The sequence below is a fragment of the Chlorocebus sabaeus genome, chromosome 13 (genome assembly GCF_047675955.1).
Source record: "Chlorocebus sabaeus isolate Y175 chromosome 13, mChlSab1.0.hap1, whole genome shotgun sequence".
In the NCBI taxonomy this organism is placed as follows: domain Eukaryota; kingdom Metazoa; phylum Chordata; class Mammalia; order Primates; family Cercopithecidae; genus Chlorocebus; species Chlorocebus sabaeus.
Window position 1 is genome coordinate 32,638,611 of NC_132916.1, and position 17,349 is coordinate 32,655,959.

A 17,349-nucleotide genomic window follows, 5' to 3' on the forward strand; every position below is an offset into this window, starting at 1 on the left:
TTTCATTCATTCTTTTTTGTTTTTGTTTTTGTTTGTTTGTTTTTTGAGACGAAGTCTTGCTCTGTTGCCCAGGCTGGAGGGCAGTGGTGTGGTCTCAGCTCACTGCAACCTCCGCCTCCCAGGTTCAAGCAATTCTCCTGCCTCAGCCTCCCGAGTAGCTGGGATTACAGGTACACACCACCATCCCTGGCTGATTTTTTTTGCAATCTCCGTCTTCTGAGTTCAAGCAATTCTCCTGCGTCCGTCTCCCAAGTAGCTGGGATAACAGGCGTGTGCCACCACACCTGGCTGATTTTTGTATTTTTAATAGAGACAGGGTTTCACTATATTGGCTAGGCTGGTCTCGAACTCCCGACTGGTCTCGAACTCCTGACCTCAGGTGATCCACCTGCCTTGGCCTCCCAAAGTGCTGGGATTACAGGTGTGAGCCACCATGCCTGGCCCTGGCTGATTTTTGTATTTTTAGTAGAGACGGGATTTCACCATGTTGGCCAGGCTGGTCTCAAACTCTTGACCTCAAGTGATCTGCTGACCTCGGCCTCAAAATGCTGGGATTACAGGCATGAGCCATGATGCCCTGCCTTTTTTATTCTTTCTATTTTTTTTTTTTTTCGTACCATCCCCACCTTCCCCCATCCCCCACTACCCTTCCCAGCCTCTGGTAACCATTCTTCTATTCTCTGTGAGTTTAATTGTTTTGACTTTCAGATCCTACAAATAAGTGAGACTATGTGATGCTTGTCTTTCTGTGCCTGGCTCATTTCACTTAACCCAATGACCTCCAGTTCCATCCATGTTGTTTCAAGTTCCGTTTTTTTTAATGGCAGAATAGTACTCCATTGTGTATAAATAACACATTTTCTTTATCCATTCATCTGTTGATGGACACTTAGGTTGCTTCAAAATCTTGGTTATTGCGAACAGTGCTGCAACAAACATGAGAGTGCTGATATATCTTCGATGTACTGATTTTCTTTCTTTTGGATATATACCCAGCAGTGAGATTGCTGGATCATGTAGTAGCTCTTTGTTTGGTGTTTTGAGGAACCTCCAAACTGATCTCCATAGTGGTTGTGCTAATTTACATTCCCACCAATAGAGTATTGAGGGTTCCCTTTTCTCTGCATCCTCAGCAGTGTTTGTTATTCCCTCTCTGGATAAAAGCCATTTTAACTGGGGTGAGATGATACTTCATTGTAGTTTTGATTTGCATTTCTCTGATGATCAATGATGTGGAGCACTTTTTCATGTGCCTGTTTGCCATTGTCTTCTTTTAAGAAATGTTTATTCAAATCTTTTCCCATCTTTTAATCGGATTTATTAGACTTTTTCCCTGTAGAGTTGTTTGAGCTTCTTATATATTCTGATTATTAATCCCTTGTCAGATGAGTAGTTTGCAAATATTTTCTCCCATTCTGTGGGTTGTCTCTTCACTTTGCCAGCTGTTTCCTTTGCTGCACAGAAGCTTTTAAACTTGATGTGATCCCATTTGTTCATTTTTGCTTTGGTTGTCTGTGCTTGTGAAGTATGACTCAAGAAATTTTTGCTCAGACCAATGTCCTGGAGAGTTTCCCCAATGTTTTCTTACAGTACTTTCATAATTTGAGATCTTAGATTTAAGTCTTTAATTTTATTTTTCTATAAGGTGAGATAGGGGTCTAGTCTTATTCTTTTGCATATGGATATCCAGTTTTTCCAGCACCATTTAATGAAGAGATGGTCTTTTCCCCAATGTATGTTCTTGGCACCTTTGTCAAAAATGTGTTCGCTGTAGGTATGTGGATTTGTTTCTGGGTTCTCTGTTTTGTTCCATTGGTCTATGTGTTTTTGTGCCCGTACCATGCTGTTTTTGTCTATAGCTTTGTGTGAAGTCAGGTATTGTGATTTCTCTAGTCTTGTTATTTTTACTCAGGAGAGCTTTGGCTGTTTTGGATCTTTTCTGACTCCATGTAAGTTTTAGGATTGCTTTTTCTATTTCTGTGAAGAATGGCATTGTGATTTTTGTGGGGATTGCATTGAATCTGTAGATTGCTTTGGATAGTATGAGCATTTTAACAATATTGATTCTTCCAATACATGAATATGGAATAGCTTTTCATTTTTGTGTTTGTGCCCTCTTTAGTTTCTTTCACCAATGTTTTGTAGTTTCTGTTGTAAAGGTCTTTCAGTTTTTTTTTTTTTTTTTTTTTTTTTTTTCTGAGATGGAGTCTTGCTCTGTTGCCAGGCTGGAGTGCAGTGGCACGATCTCAACTCACTGCAACCTCTGCCTCCCGGGTTCAAGTGATTTCCCTGCCTCAGCCTCCCAAGTAGCTGGTGCTACAGGTGCATGCCACCACACCCCACTAATTTTTGTATTTTTTGTAGAGATGGGGTTTCACCATGTTGGCCAGGATGGTCTCGATTTCTTGACCTCATCATCCTCCTGCCTTGGCTTCCCAAAGTGCTGGGATTACAGGCGTGCGCCACTATGCCCGGCCATCTTTCACTTCTTTGGTTCATTCCTAGGTATTTGATTTTATTTGTGGCTGTTGTAAATGGGATTACTTTTTAAATTTGTTTTTTATATTGTTTACTGCTGGCATATAGAAATGCTACTGATTTTTGTTATGTTGATTTTGTGTTCTGCAACTTTGCTGAATTTGTTTATCAGTTCTAATAGTTTTCCTTTTTTTTTTTTTTTTTTTTTAAATTGGGTATGGTGTCATTTGCCTATAGTTCCAGCTACTGGGGAGGCTGGGGTGGGGTGTGGAAGTATCTTTCTCTTTTTTTTTTTTTTTTTTTTTTGAGACGGAGTCTCGCTTCGTCGCCCAGGCTGGAGTGCAGTGGCGCAATCTCGGCTCACTGCAAGCTCCGCCTCCTGGGTTCACGCCATTCTCCTGCCTCAGCCTCCCGAGTAGCTGGGACTACAGGCGCCCACCACTGCGCCCGGCTAATTTTTTCTATTTTTAGTAGAGACAGGGTTTCACCATGGTCTCGATCTCCTGACCTTGTGATCCGCCCGCCTCGGCCTCCCAAAGTGCTGGGATTACAGGCGTGAGCCACCGCGCCCGGCCTCTTTTTTTTTTTTTTTTTTTGAGATAAGGTCTCGCTCTGTTGCCCAGGCTGGAGTGCAGTGGCAAGATCTTGGCCCACTGCAGCCTCTGCCTCCCAGGCTCAAGTGATCCTTCTGCCTCAACTTCCTGAGTAGCTGGGGCTACAGGCACATGCCACCACGCCTGGCTAATTTTTGTATTTTTTGTAGAGATGGGATTTTGCCATGTTGCTGAGGCTGGTCCTGAACTCCTGGACTCAAGGGATCCACCTGGCTCAGCCTCCCAAAGTGCTAGGATTACATGTGTGAGCCCCTATGCCCAGCCCTCTTGTGGAATCTTTAGGTTTTTCCAAATATAAGCTCGTATCACCTGCAAACAAGGATAATTTGACTGTTTCCTTTTCCTTTCCAATTTGGAAGCCCTTTATTTCTTTCTCATCTGATTGCTTTAGCTCAGACATCTAGTACTATGTTGAATAACAATGGTGAAAGTGGGCATATTGTCATGTCCAGATCTAAGAGGAAAGGCTTTCTGTTTTCCCCCATTTTGTATGATACTAGTTGTGGGTCTGTCATATATAGTTTTTATTATGTTGAGGTCTGCTATTTCTATACCTAGTTTTTTGAGGGTTTTTATTATGAAGGGATATTGAACTTTATCAGATAATTTTTTGGCATCAATTGAAATTATTATATGGTTTTTGTCCTTCAAAGAATGGAGTTTTAATTTTTAGGCAATTTCATTTAAAGTGACTTTTTTAAACCTTGATATCAAATATATAATATATGTTTGCATTATATATATAATGCAAATACATGAGCAGTTCTGTCTATTGATGTATTTTCTAAAAAGGCTAATCTTATTACACAGTGTTTAATTCTTTTTTTCTTTTTTTTTTGAGATAGTCTCGCTCTGTCATCCAGGCTGAAGTGCAGTGGTGTGATCTTGGCTAACTGTAACTTCCACCTCCCTGGTTCAAGTGATTCTCCTGCCTCACCCTCTGAGTAGTTGGGCTTACAGGTGCCCATTAGCATGCCTGGGTAATTTTTGTATTTTTGTATTTTTAGTAGAGTTGGGGTTTCACCATGTTGGCCAGGCTGATCTCAAACTCCTGACCTCAAGTGGCCTCCCAAAGTGCTAGGATTACAGGCATGAGCCACTGAGCCCGTCCAAGTTATTTACTAAGAATTTTTATTATACATTGAGAAAAGGAGAGATTTTTTTTTTCCTAGTAGAATGCTATATATTCAAGTTTTAAATGCTTTTACGTAGCTAATCTTCTTATGTTGGGTTATTGGTTTCGAATTTTGGAAGCGATACCTTCCAAATACTTTTATTGCCTCTTATAACAGTTTAAAGCTAATTTGATTGAATACCTTTTGATCTTCTTTCTGTAGCTGTTAATTTTTTTCTTTTATTAAAATTAAAATACAATGTGTGTAGGACCTGAAGAGAAATCACTTTTGGTCTATTTTTCTTTTTGCTCCTTTTTTTGTTTTTAATCAGTAGAAAGCTTCATTTGCCAGGCTAAACGATAAACTAACATCATGATTTAGGCTAAGTTAAAAAACTAATATCATCTTTTTCTTTCAGATCTCTATAAAAATGGACTCCAAAGAGCTAACTTTGTACCATTCATAGCAGTCTTGAAGGTAAAAACAAATCTTTTATTTGTGTTTACTAAGATCATACTTATTGATAATCAAGGGCTTTAGTAGGATTGCCTTGGTCTTGGCATTCAAGGAGAATTTATTTTGGCATTTAGATAGTAATAGTCAGGGGCCAGGCACAGTGGCTCACACCTGTAATCCCAGCACTTTGGGAGGCCAAGGTGGGCGGATCACAAGATCAGGAGTTCAAAACCAGCCGGACCAACATGGTGAAACCCCATCTCTACTAAAGATACAAAAATTAGCTGGGTGTGGTGGCATGCACCTGTAATCCCAGCTACTGGGGAGGCTGAGGCAGGAGAATCATTTAAACCCTAGAGGCGGAGGTTGCAGTGAGCCAAGATCACACCACTGCACTTCAGCCTCGGTGACAGGGTAAGACTCCGTCTCAAAAAAAAAAAAAAGAGACTAGCCAGGACAACACGGCAAAACCTCTTCTCTAGATAGTAATAGTCAAAGACACTAAAGGAGAAAGGAATCTTTTGATATAGTATTCATCCATGCGTACACTGAAAAAATTACAAAATATAGTCTAAATTATTCTCTAACTGAAACATTGAATAGTTTGCATTTTATAAATTTTAATTTGAGGTTTGCTCATAAATATTATAGTGGAATGTTTAAACTTATACATTTATTTCTGAAAAAAATGTTTAATGTTCCCTGTTTCCTTCAGGTTAATGGCCATTATTAACATGTTTTCCCAGCTATTAAAGTTGCTATTCTAGAATAGCATTATTACAAAAATATTCTAATATATTTAAATGTGATTGCCATCAAGTTATGAAATTATGTCAAGTTGAGGCACATAAATAGTTTAAATATTTGTGTGTATCAGCACTGCATAGAGTTTAAAATAGTCTTCATTAAAATATGATTAAGAATAAAATAGCCTCCTTTTTTACTATTAATTTTAAGTAATATTTTACATGATTATTTAATGATTTCACATTCTGCCAATATTTGTTGAGAACCTACTATGTACAATGTGTGGCGTTAGGCATAATGGATAATAGAATTGTGAACTAAGCTGTTTTTCTGGCACATTATTTATAATCTGGTTGACGACGTAACATATATACAAAAAAGCAAAATTTGCCAAAATATTCCCATAATTTTAGATAAATACTTTTTCCCCATGCACATCAACGTATCTGAAAAAAGGATAAAGTATTTTTAAAAAATTGAAAGCTTAAAAATTCTTACCCAAGAAGGGTTAAAATATTTTATCTTCAGACATTCTAAAGGCATAATCAGACAATCTTTTTGACGTGTACTTTGGTTGGAATTATTGTTGGTGCCAAACTTTATTCCCTATGCTATACTTAGGAGAATTCAGACATCTGTTTCCTTGACCAATTTTAGGTTCCTAAGGATTTTAATTTCTCGGAGATATTTATAGATGTAGGAAAAGTACTTTTGGAAGATTTATGCTGTTAGTAATTTTTTCCCTTTATATTCATGCTTTGCATTTAGGGAGAACATAGACTTGCAATGTTTTCTCCATGCTAGGAATCCAAAGTAATATGGTATACACAGATACCAAAATATAAAGAGGAAGCTAGGAAAAACAGGTGCTAAAAATAGTGTCTTCATATAGCATAAAATTCACAAAATACAAAAAGAGAAGTCTCAGAAAGAAACAAGTTAAGAGGTTCCGAGGGAACAACTTTGTAGCTGTACTTTTTTTTTTCCTCCAAATATTTTGTTGTTGTTTTATTTGGCCAGTAATTTGTCATACTTCAATATATAATAGCAGTATTAATAGGCAAAATGAATAGTATACAATTTGAAATTGAACATGAACTGAGATATATAATATACAATTTAAAGTTGAACATGGACTGAACTTCCCAGGAAACTAAATATCAGATTAGTTGAGAAAAGGTCTAAAATGTCTAATTTATTCAAGAGACTTTTCATATATAACAAAACATCAATGAAATGAAAACTAGAGCTAGTTTCTCTGAAGCTTTTCTGTTTGGGCATATAAAGTTTCTTTTGTAAGGAAGGGTAGTTTAATATTAACTTAAGTGACATTTTGCCTCTTCACAGCTGCTAGTGTTACTTCTTCATTCTGGCCCAGCTGAGAGAAAGGTGTAGCAGAAGTCAATCTTAAAACAAATTGAGAATCTTAGTTTCATGAAAAGAAATTATTATAAACAAGATAGAAATTTGTTGAGGAAAAAGTACATTGTAAAATTCATTTTTAAAAATGTTCTTCTCTATAAACCAAATAGTTACAAGTTCATAATTCACCACAAAAGCTTGTGGTTTGTTGCTTGGGATATTGAAAGATAACAAAAACTAAACTACGCTCTTAGTAAAGCCTGCTTTATGGCCCAACATGTGGACAATTTTTGTAAATATTTTCTTTAAAATATTTCTTCAAAATAGTGAGTATTCTTCAGTTGTTGTGTGTTATTGTGTAGGTTTGTTAATTATGCTGTTCAAGGCCGGGCGCGGTGGCTCACGCCTGTAATCCCAGCACTTTGGGAGGCCGAGGCGGGCGGATCACAAGGTCAGGAGATCGAGACCATGGTGAAACCCCGTCTCTACTAAAAATAGAAAAAAATTAGGTGGGCGCAGTGGCGGGCGCCTGTAGTCCCAGCTACTCGGGAGGCTGAGGTAGGAGAATGGCGTGAACCCGGGAGGCGGAGCTTGCAGTGAGCCGAGATTGCGCCACTGCACTCCAGCCTGGGCGACAGAGTGAGACTCTGTCTCAAAAAAAAAAAAAAAAAAAAAAAAAAATTATGCTGTTCAAATCTTTATTCTCATATTTTTTTCCTATCAATTACTGAGAGACTTATGGGAAACGTCTCACTACACTTGTGAATTTGTCTATTTTTCTTGTAATTCTGTCATTTGCCTTACATATTTGGAGGCTATGTTATAAGTTGCATACAGATTTATAATAATTATTTTATTTATTTATTTGCTTATTTATTTTGAGACAGAATCTTGCTCTGTCACCCAGGCTAGAGTGCAGTGGTACAATATTGGCTCACTGCAACATCTGCCTCCCAGGTTCAAGCGTTTTCCTGCCTTAGCCTCCTGAAAAGCTGGGACTACAAGTGCATGCCACCACACCAGACTAATTTTTATATTTTTAGTAAAGATGGGGTTTCAGCATGTTTGCCAGGCTAGTCTCAAACTCCTGACCTCAAGGGATCTGCCTGCCTTGGCCTCCCAAAGTGCTGGGAGTACAGGTGTTAGCCACCACACCTGGCCAGATTTACAATAGTTAAATACTGCTTGTGAATGGAACTTTTAAATATTATTTAGTAGCATTGCCCCTTCTTTTCAAGTGTATTTATAACCATCTCTTGAAACATTGTTATCATGAGTGCTTTAAAACCTTTATCAGATAATTCTAATGTCTTTTTCATCTTGATGTTGCCATTTCTTTACATTCAGTTTGAGATCTTCTTGATTTTTTTGTATAAGTGATTTCCAATGGAAACTGACATTTTCATAATTTGTCATTAGACTTTGAATCTTAACGTTTTAACCAAACTTTTTATTGTGGCAAAATATACATAACAAAACTTACTATTTTAATGATTTAGTTATTTACATTTTGAGACAGGGTCTCACTCTGTTGCCCAGGCTGGAGTGCAGTGGCACAATCATAGCTTACTACAGCCTCGACCTCCCCAGGCTCAGGTGATCCTCCTGCCCCAGCCTCCTGAGTAGCTGGGACTGCAGGCGTATTCCACCATGCCCAGCTAATTTTTTTATTTTTTGTAGAGACAGGGATTCACTATGTTTCCTAGGCTGGTCTCAAACTCCTGGGCTCAAGTGATTTGCCTGCCTCCACCTCCCAAAGTGTTGGGATTAAAGGCAAGAGTCACCACACCTGCCTATTTTAATGATTTTTAAGTGTGCAGTTCCGTGGCATTAAGTACATTCACATTGTTTTACAAGCACCACCATGATTCATCTCCAGAATTTTTCATCTTATCAAACTGAAACTCTGTACTCACTAAATAATAACCACCCGTTATCCCCCTTTCCCAACCCTACTTACCACCGTTCTGCTTTCTGCCTCTGTGAATTTGTCTTTTCTAGATACTTCATGTAAGTGGAATTACCTAATATTTGTCTTTTTCTTTCTGGCTTATTTCACTTAGCATAGTGTCTCCAAGGTTTATGCATGTTGTAACGTGTGTCAGAATTCTTATCCTTTTTATGGCATAATAATATTCGATTGTAAGGATATGCTACATTTTGTTTATCCATTCACCTGTCAATGGATATTTGGGTTGTTTCTACCTTTCAGCTATTATGAATATTGCTGCTTCGAACATTTGTGTACAAATATCTGTTTGAGTCCCTGCTTTCAATTCTTTTGTGTACATACCTAGAACTGAAATTGCTAGATCTTATGGTAATTATATGTTTAACTTCTTAAGGAACTGCCATACTGTTTTCTATAGTGGCTATAGCATATTACGTTCCCATCAACAATACACAAGCATTCCAATTTCTCTGCATTTTCCCCAACATTTTCTTTTTCCTTTTTTTTTTTTTTTGGTAATAGCCATCCCAGTGGGTGTGAAGTGGTATCTCATTGTGGTTTTTATTTGCTTTTCCCAAATGATTAATGATATTTTGTATCTTTTCATATGCTTATTTTATTGATTGACTGATTGATTGATTGAAATAGAGTCTTGCTCTGTCACTCAGGCTGGAGTGCAGTGGCATGATCTTGGCTCACTGCAACATCTGCCTCCTAGGTTCAAGTAATTCTCATTCCTCAGCCTCCCGAGTAGCTGGGATTACAGGCATGTGCCACCATGCCCAGCTACTTTTTGTATTTTTGGTAGAGATGGGGTTTCACCATGTTGGCCAGGCTGGTCTTGAACTCCTGACCTCAGGTGATCCGCCCACCTCAGCCTCCCAAAATGCTGAGATTACAGGTGTGAGCCATTGCGCCTGGCCTTATCTTCTCTTTTTTCAGATTGGGCAACATCTCATTCTATAAAATAGATTGTTACTCTGTTTCTCTTTGTGGATCTTATTTGAACTTTCTGTTTTAGTTAGCTCTTTTTAGACATTATTCTTCAAGAGAAGGGGAGGCACTGCTTCCTTTACTGCCAGATATAGCTAGAAATCCAGGTTCCCTATTCAGCCTCCATTGACACCTGAGCTGTGGTTTGGGGTGTGCTCCTTGTTACCTGTTACTGCTGGAAAGAGGGTTCTGACTCCCGGTGATCTCCACTGATATCATTGTGGGAGGAGCATGCTCATACTGGTTGGCTGGGATGAAAGTTCCAGTTCCTACTTGGCATTCTGTGACATCACCCTGGCAGTGGTGTTAGGATTCCTCGTGACAGCGTTGTGAGGGTGGAATTCTAGGCTCCCCTTAGCCTTTGCTGGCATGGTTGGGGAGGTGGAGCCACAGTTTTTCCCCGTGGTATTTGCTTTAGTAGAACAGTTATTGTCTAAAAGTTTTATCTTTTATTAAGTTGCCCTTTTCCTGCTTCTTTGGCTAAAGAGAACAGACTTTTATGGGGCCTCATTTGTATGTTTCCATCAGCATTTCTGGGTTGCTGGCTTCTTTAAGTCTGGGATATATGAGTCAAAGATAAACCTGGTGGCTCACACTTGTAATCCCAGTGCTTTGGCAGGCCAACATGGGAGAATTGCTTGAGGCCAAGAGTTTGAGACCAGCCTGAGCAACGTAGTGAGTACCCATCTTTACAAAAAAATTTTTTAAAAAAATTAGCCAGGCATTGTGATGTGTACCTGTCCTCCAAGCAACTTGGGACGCTGAGGCAGGAGCTCACATGAGGCCAGGAGGTGGAGGCTGCAGTGAGCCATGATTGTGTCACTGTACTCCAGCCTGGGCAACACAGCAATACCCTGTCTCTTAAAAAAAAAAAAAAAAAAAAAAAAAAAAAAAAATCCCACAGGAGGGAACCTCACCATCCTGTTGTTCTTCAGGTCTTGAATAGTTCTAGCTGTTCTTCCTTCTTTCTACTTTTCAGGTAGAGATGGGGTTTCACCATGTTGAACATCAGGGATCTCCTGATGTTTGCTTTATATAAAATTTCCAGAGGTTTTAAATTGTACGTATGAGGAGGGATAGGGAAAAGTACATCTCCATCTTCCCAGAAGCAGAAGTCAGCTTATTTAAAGTCCTTGTCTGCCAATTCCATCATTTCTGGTTTTGTTTCTATGGTTTGATTTTTTTTTTTCCCTGGTTGTGAGTCCTATTTTCTTGCTTCTTTGCAAGTCAAGTAAGTTATGATTGGATGCTGCACATAGTGACTATTATATTGAGTCTCTGTTACTTCCTTTAAGGGTGTCAAATTTTATTTTGGCAAGTGGTTAAGTTTCTTGCAGATCAGGTTGATCTTTTTGAGTCTTTTTTCCCCCCCCCCCTGTGCTGGAGTCTCACTCTGTTGCCCAGGCTGGAGTGCAGTGGCATGAGGCTTATTTTTAAGTTTTGATAGGGTGAATGTAGATTAGCCATTATTCCAGGTCTGTTTTAGCCCTTCTAGGTGTTAGGTTTTAGGACTTTTCTAAGCTCTTTACTGAATCCCCATGGTGTTCATTGAGGTGTTTCAGCTTTGACTATTCAGAATGCTTATATCTCCCAGATTATGTGTATTATTCTTTGCCCAACTCTGCATATGAAATTTGTTATTCAGCCAAAGATTACATTCCCTATGCAGATATCTGGAGCTTTTCTTCTGCATAGCATTTTCCTGTGCTGAACTCTACTGTGCAAATTCCAACCGTTTCAGCATCCCAAAACTCTGAGAACTGTCTCTTAAACTCATTTAGATTGTTCTATTGCAGTCTAGAAATTGCCTCTAGATAGAAAGCCAGGGAATATGGCCAGCTTGCTTGCCTGATTTTTTTCCCTCATATCTCAGGGATTGCTGTCTTTTGCTACCTATTATGTAATGTCTGGTATCAGCTGTTTCACACGTTTTGTCAAGTGTTTTAGTGATTTATTGCAGAAGGGCAAAATCCAGTTCCAATTACTCTGCCTTGGCTGAAAGCATAAATCTCTTTCTTAGTTTTTAGTTATAAAGGAAAAGAAGGTCAAGGTCTTTCTTTCTTTCTTTCTTTCTTTCTTTCTTTCTTTCTTTCTTTCCTTCCTTCCTTCCTTCCTTCCTTCCTTCCTTCCTTCCTTCCTTCCTTCCTTCCTTCCTTCCTTCCTTCCTTCCTTCCTTCCTTCTTTCTTTTTTTTCTTTTTTTTTTTTTTGAGATGGAGTCTCGCTCTGTCGCCCAGGCTGGAGTGCAGTGGCCGGATCTCAGCTCACTGCAAGCTCTGCCTCCCGGGTTCACGCCATTCTCCTGCCTCAGCCTCCCGAGTAGCTGGGACTACAGGCGCCCGCCACCTCGCCCAGCTAGTTTTTGTATTTTTTAGTAGAGACGGGGTTTCACCATGTTAGCCAGGATGGTCTCGATCTCTTGACCTCGTGATCCGCCTGTCTCGGCCTCCCAAAGTGCTGGGATTACAGACTTGAGCCACTGTGCCCGGCCTCCTTCTTTCTTTCTTTCTTTCTTTTTTTTTTTTTTTGTAATTTAGGAACTTAGAGCCATGTTTTATCATAGAAACAAAATAAATAGGATAACAATAAAAAGACAGTTGTGGGCACAGGAATTTTGTTTCAGCTTTCTCTCACACATTTAGAGGAACAGTTAAGTAAAAGATAATGCAGTCACATGAGGGGATATAACAGTTATATGGAACGTTTTTCAAAAGCTTTCGATAATGTAAAATAATACTTATAGATAATGTGAGTGGAAAAGTATGATGCAAGGGTACAGCTATGCCTGTCTCAACTGTGGAAATAATACACATGCATGAAAAAATACTGGAAAGAAATATCCCAAAATGTTAATAGAACCTATTTCTGGATATTACGATTATGAGTCATTTAAATTTTCTCTTTTAGACTTTTCTAAAGTTTCTGGAATGATCTTGTATTGTTTTTATAATGAAAACCATTTTCAAACAGGTGAATTTTGCTCGCTCCTCTTTGGAAATCAGCAGACCTGACTAGGAGAACTCATAGTCAAAGTTGAGAAACCAGCAAAAGGCAAAATGGATTGAACATGGGTCCTATCCGTAGAGACCATTATTATAAAAATAAATGGGATGGCAGGCACAGGGAGGAAGGAGCAGGAGCAGGGGGAGAGGCAGAGATGACCTAACAAGTAAAAGCACGTGACAGATATATTTTGGAGGAAGAACTACCTCAGGAAATGGGATATTTTTTCAGGTAAAATTTTCTATATTCTAAGAGAAATTAAAGTAGTCATGGTACTGATGACATAAGAGATTAGACATGAAATAATTATAAGATTGGATGATAAGTGAGCTGGCAGAGCAGCTGTCAAATAAACTGAGAGCAGACCATTAAGTAAAGGAAAAGCATCTTAGGAAAAGCAAATGATAGAATCAACACTGCTGAAAATAAAATCAATGGTAAAGAGACCAAACTTATGAAAGATCATATAAAATGAAGCTCGAATAGTCAGAGATGAAAACTACTGCAGAAAAAAAATGCTAGATGTGGAAAGCAGACAGCAGAGATCATACATTCACATAACTCATATTTCTAAAAAACAGAACTCAAAGACAAATCAGAAGAAAACTTTCATGAAAGAAAGTTAGGTTGAAAGTCTAGATTCAAAGTGTTCATTGTATATTTCCCATTGTATGATTCCCCCATTAAGAGTCGTACATTTTTGACTGGGTGCAGTGGCTTACACCTGTAATCCTAGCACTTTGGGAGGCTGAGATGGGTGGATCACTTGAAGTCAGCAGTTCAAAACCAGCCTGGCCAACGTGGTAAAACCCCATCTCTACTAAAAATACAAAAACATTAGCCGGCCATGAAGTGGGCACCTGTAATCCCAGCTACTTGGGAGGCTGAGGTAGGAAAATAGCTTGAACCTGGGAGGCGGAGGTTGCAGTGAGCCAAGATCATGCTACTGCACTCCAGTATGGGCAACAGAGCGAGACTCTGTCTCAAAAAAAAAAAAAAAAAAAAAAAAAAAAAAAGAATCAAATCATACTTTTTTGGATACATAACTGAACCTGAACCTGAAGGATTATAAAAAGAATCTTACAATCATATAGAAGAAAAAATCAATGGGAAAATAAGTCAAGCTGGTCTGAGACTTGTAAACTACAAGTAGATACTCGAAGAGAAGAGAAGAGTTTTTACCAAATTCAATTTTTTTAGGTGCTGTAATAAACTTATTCAGAAGGTTTTTCAAAAATTTCCTTTTTTACAGTAAGAGCCTTCAACAAGAATATTGAAACTTCAATAAGAATAACTTACCTCAGCAATATGTTAGTTCATTTCACAGGTATTACACATCTAACATGGTATGAGACACAATAAATACAAAAATTAATAACATTAGTGTTCTCAAGTGATATACAACCAATCAGTTTCTTGACATCTATAAGCAAAGAGGCCAAGTAAGGCAAAAGATCTCAGTTCAACAAGTTCCTCATTGAAGGGCAATAGAAGGGGTCAATAGGGTAGAAAAGGAGAAATGAGATAACTTTAGGTCATTTGTAGGGGAAGAGCATGAGAATGATGCCCATCAAATAAGTAAGTATTAATATAAATTGAAAGCTAATACACACTATGTAGACACTGGATTCTGCAGAAGAAGGCAGTTGGCAGGATAGGATATCAGAGGCACATATGAAGGGCACATAAATAAAGCTATTAGGTAAAACAAAAGTATATTCATTAAGTTTATAGCTTTGCTTGCATGTCTTAGTTTACGTTCCCCAAAACAAAGCTCATAGAACAAAGTTTTCCAGCTGAGTGCATATTGTTAATCCTGATCATAGGAGCACCAAAATGTGCTTCTGTTAATCCAGCAAATTCCATACATATAACTCCTTGCCTCTGTTTGGTAGCAGACATTGTGTTTCCTCATATTTAAAAATGTGACATCTGGTCAGCTAGGCTGTCATGCACATCTACACCCACAGATATATATTTTGGATATATGATAATTTAGGATTTATAGTCCTTAATGAAGTTTCCTGAATAAACAACTTTAAGATTTTATACCATCAGTCAAAATTAATAATGTATAAATGGAGATATTGTGATAAGAAAATATTGGTGGTCATTGAATCTGACTAAACATTGTCTTCTTCTGATCTGTAAGTCAGACAATAAAATTTTTTATCATATTATGGAGAACTTCTGGAATTGAGTTAACTACAGGATGCTAAAAAATAAAGGGGCCCTAGGAGGTTCCAAGATGGCCGAATAGGAACACCTGCAGTCTGCAGCTCCCAGCGTGAGTGATGCAGAAGACAGGTGATTTCTACATTTCCAACTGAAGTACTGGGTTCATTTCACTGGGGCTTGTCAGACAGTGGGTGCAGCCCACGGACCAGGGCAGGGCATCGCCTTACCCGGGAAGTGCAAGGGGTCAGGGAATTCCCTTTCCTAGCAAAGGGAAGTCATGACACATGGTACCTGGAAAATCGGGACACTCCCACCCTAATACTGCGCATCTCACTGGGGCATGTCAGACAGTGGGGGCAGGACAGTGGGTGCGGCCTACTGAGCAAGAGCTGAAGCAGAGCAAGGCATCACCTCACCTGGGAAGCACAAAGGGTAAGGGAATTCCCTTCCCTAGCCAAGGGAAACCATGACACACAGCACCTGGAAAATCAGGTCACTCCCACCCTAATACTGCACTTTTCCAAGGGTCTTAGCGAATGGCACACCAGGAGATTATATCCTGCACCTGACTCGGAGGGTTCTGCACCCTCGGGACCTCCCTCATTGCTAGCACAGCAGTCTGAGATCTAGCTGCAAGGCAACAGTGAGGCTGGGGGAGGGGCGTCCACCATTGCTGAGGCTTGAGTAGGTAAACAAAGTGGCTGGAAAGCTTGAACTGGGGGGAACCCACTGCAGCTCAAGGAGACCTGCCTGCCTCTGTAGACTCCACCTCTGGGGACAGGGCATAGCCAAACAAAAGGCAGCAGAAATCTGCAGATTTAAATGTCCCTGTCTGACAGCTTTGAAGAGAGTAGTGGTTCTCCCAGCATGGAGTTTGAGATCTGAGAATGGACAGACTACCTCCTCAAGTGGGTCCCTTACCCCCAAGTAGGCTAACTGGGAGGCACCCCCCAGTAGGGGCAGACTGACACCTCACACGGCCAGGTACCCCTCTGAGACAAAGCTTCCAGAGGAAGGATCAGGCAGCAACATTTGCTGTTCAGCAATATTCACTCTTCTGCAGCCTCCACTGCTGATACCCAGGCAAACAGGGGCTGGAGTGGACCTCCAGCAAAAACTCCAACAGACCTGCAGCTCAGGGTCCTGACTGTTAGAAGGAAAACTCACAAACAGAAAGCACATCCACACCGAAACCCCATCTGTACGTCACCATCATCAAAGACCAAACGTAGGTAAAACCACAAAGATGGGGAAAACACAGAGCAGAAAAGCTGAAAATTCTAAAAATCAGAATGCCTCTCCCCCTCCAAAGAAACGCAGCTCCTTGCCAGCAACAGAACAAAGCTGGATGGAGAATGACTTTGATGAGTTGAGAGAAGAAGGTTTCAGACGATCAAACTTCTCTGAGCTAAAGGAGGAAGTTCGAACCCATCGCAAAGAAGCTAAAAACCTTGAAAAAAGATTAGACGAATGGCTAACTAGAATAACCAATGTAGAGACGTCCTTAAATGACCTGATAGAGCTGAAAACTGTGGCACAAGATCTATGTGACAAATGCACAAGCTTCAGTAACTGATTCCATCAACTGGAAGAAAGGGTATCAGTGATTGAAGATCAAATGAATGAAATGAAGCGAGAAGAGAAGTTTAGAGGAAAAAGAGTAAAAAGAAATGAACAAAGCCTCCAAGAAATATGGGACTATGTGAAAAGACCAAATCTACGTCTGATTGGTGTACCTGAAAGTGACGGGGAGAATGGAACCAAGTTGGAAAACACTCTTCAGGATATTATCCAGGAAAACTTCCCCAACATAGCGAGGCAGGCCAACATTCAAATTCAGGAAATACAGAGAATGCCACAAAGATACTCCTCAAGAAGAGCAACTCCAAGACATGTAATTGTCAGATTCACCGAAGTTGAAATGAAGGAAAAAATGTTAAGGGCAGCCAGAGATAAAGGTCGGGTTACCCACAAAGGGAAGCCCATCAGACTAACAGTGGATCTCTCAGCAGAAACTCTGTAAGCCAGAAGAGAGTGGGGGTCAATATTCAACATACTTAAAGAAGAGAATTTTCAACCCAGAATTTCATATCCAGCCAAACTAACTTTCATAAGTGAAGGAGAAATAAAATTTTTACAGACAAACAAATGCTGAGAGATTTTGTCACCACCAGGCCTGCCCTACAAGAGCTCCTGAAGGAAGCACTAAACATGGAAAGGAACAACCGATACCAGCCACTGCAAAAACATGCCAAAATGTAAAGACCGTCGATGCTAGGAAGAAACTTTATCAGCTAATGAGCAAAATAACCAGCTAACATCATAACAACAGGATCAAATTCACACATAACAATATTAACCTTAAATGTAAATGGACTAAATGCTTCAATTAAAAGACACAGACTGGCAAATTGGATAAAGAGTCAAGACCCATCAGTGTGCTGTATTCAGGAG

At 39.5% G+C, this 17,349-nt stretch overlaps 1 protein-coding gene across 9 annotated transcripts in view; it reads left to right on the plus strand.

Annotated features, from left to right (window-relative positions):
* AFG1L (AFG1 like ATPase) overlaps positions 1 to 17,349 on the plus strand; it is a 247,255-nt gene that overhangs the window by 131,983 nt on the left and 97,923 nt on the right. For all 9 annotated transcript variants that reach the window (XM_073022389.1, XM_073022390.1, XM_073022391.1 and 6 more), the window contains one exon: positions 4,626 to 4,684. In XM_073022389.1, the coding sequence (XP_072878490.1) occupies positions 4,626 to 4,684 (59 nt within the window). The remainder of the gene's footprint in view (positions 1 to 4,625; positions 4,685 to 17,349) is intronic.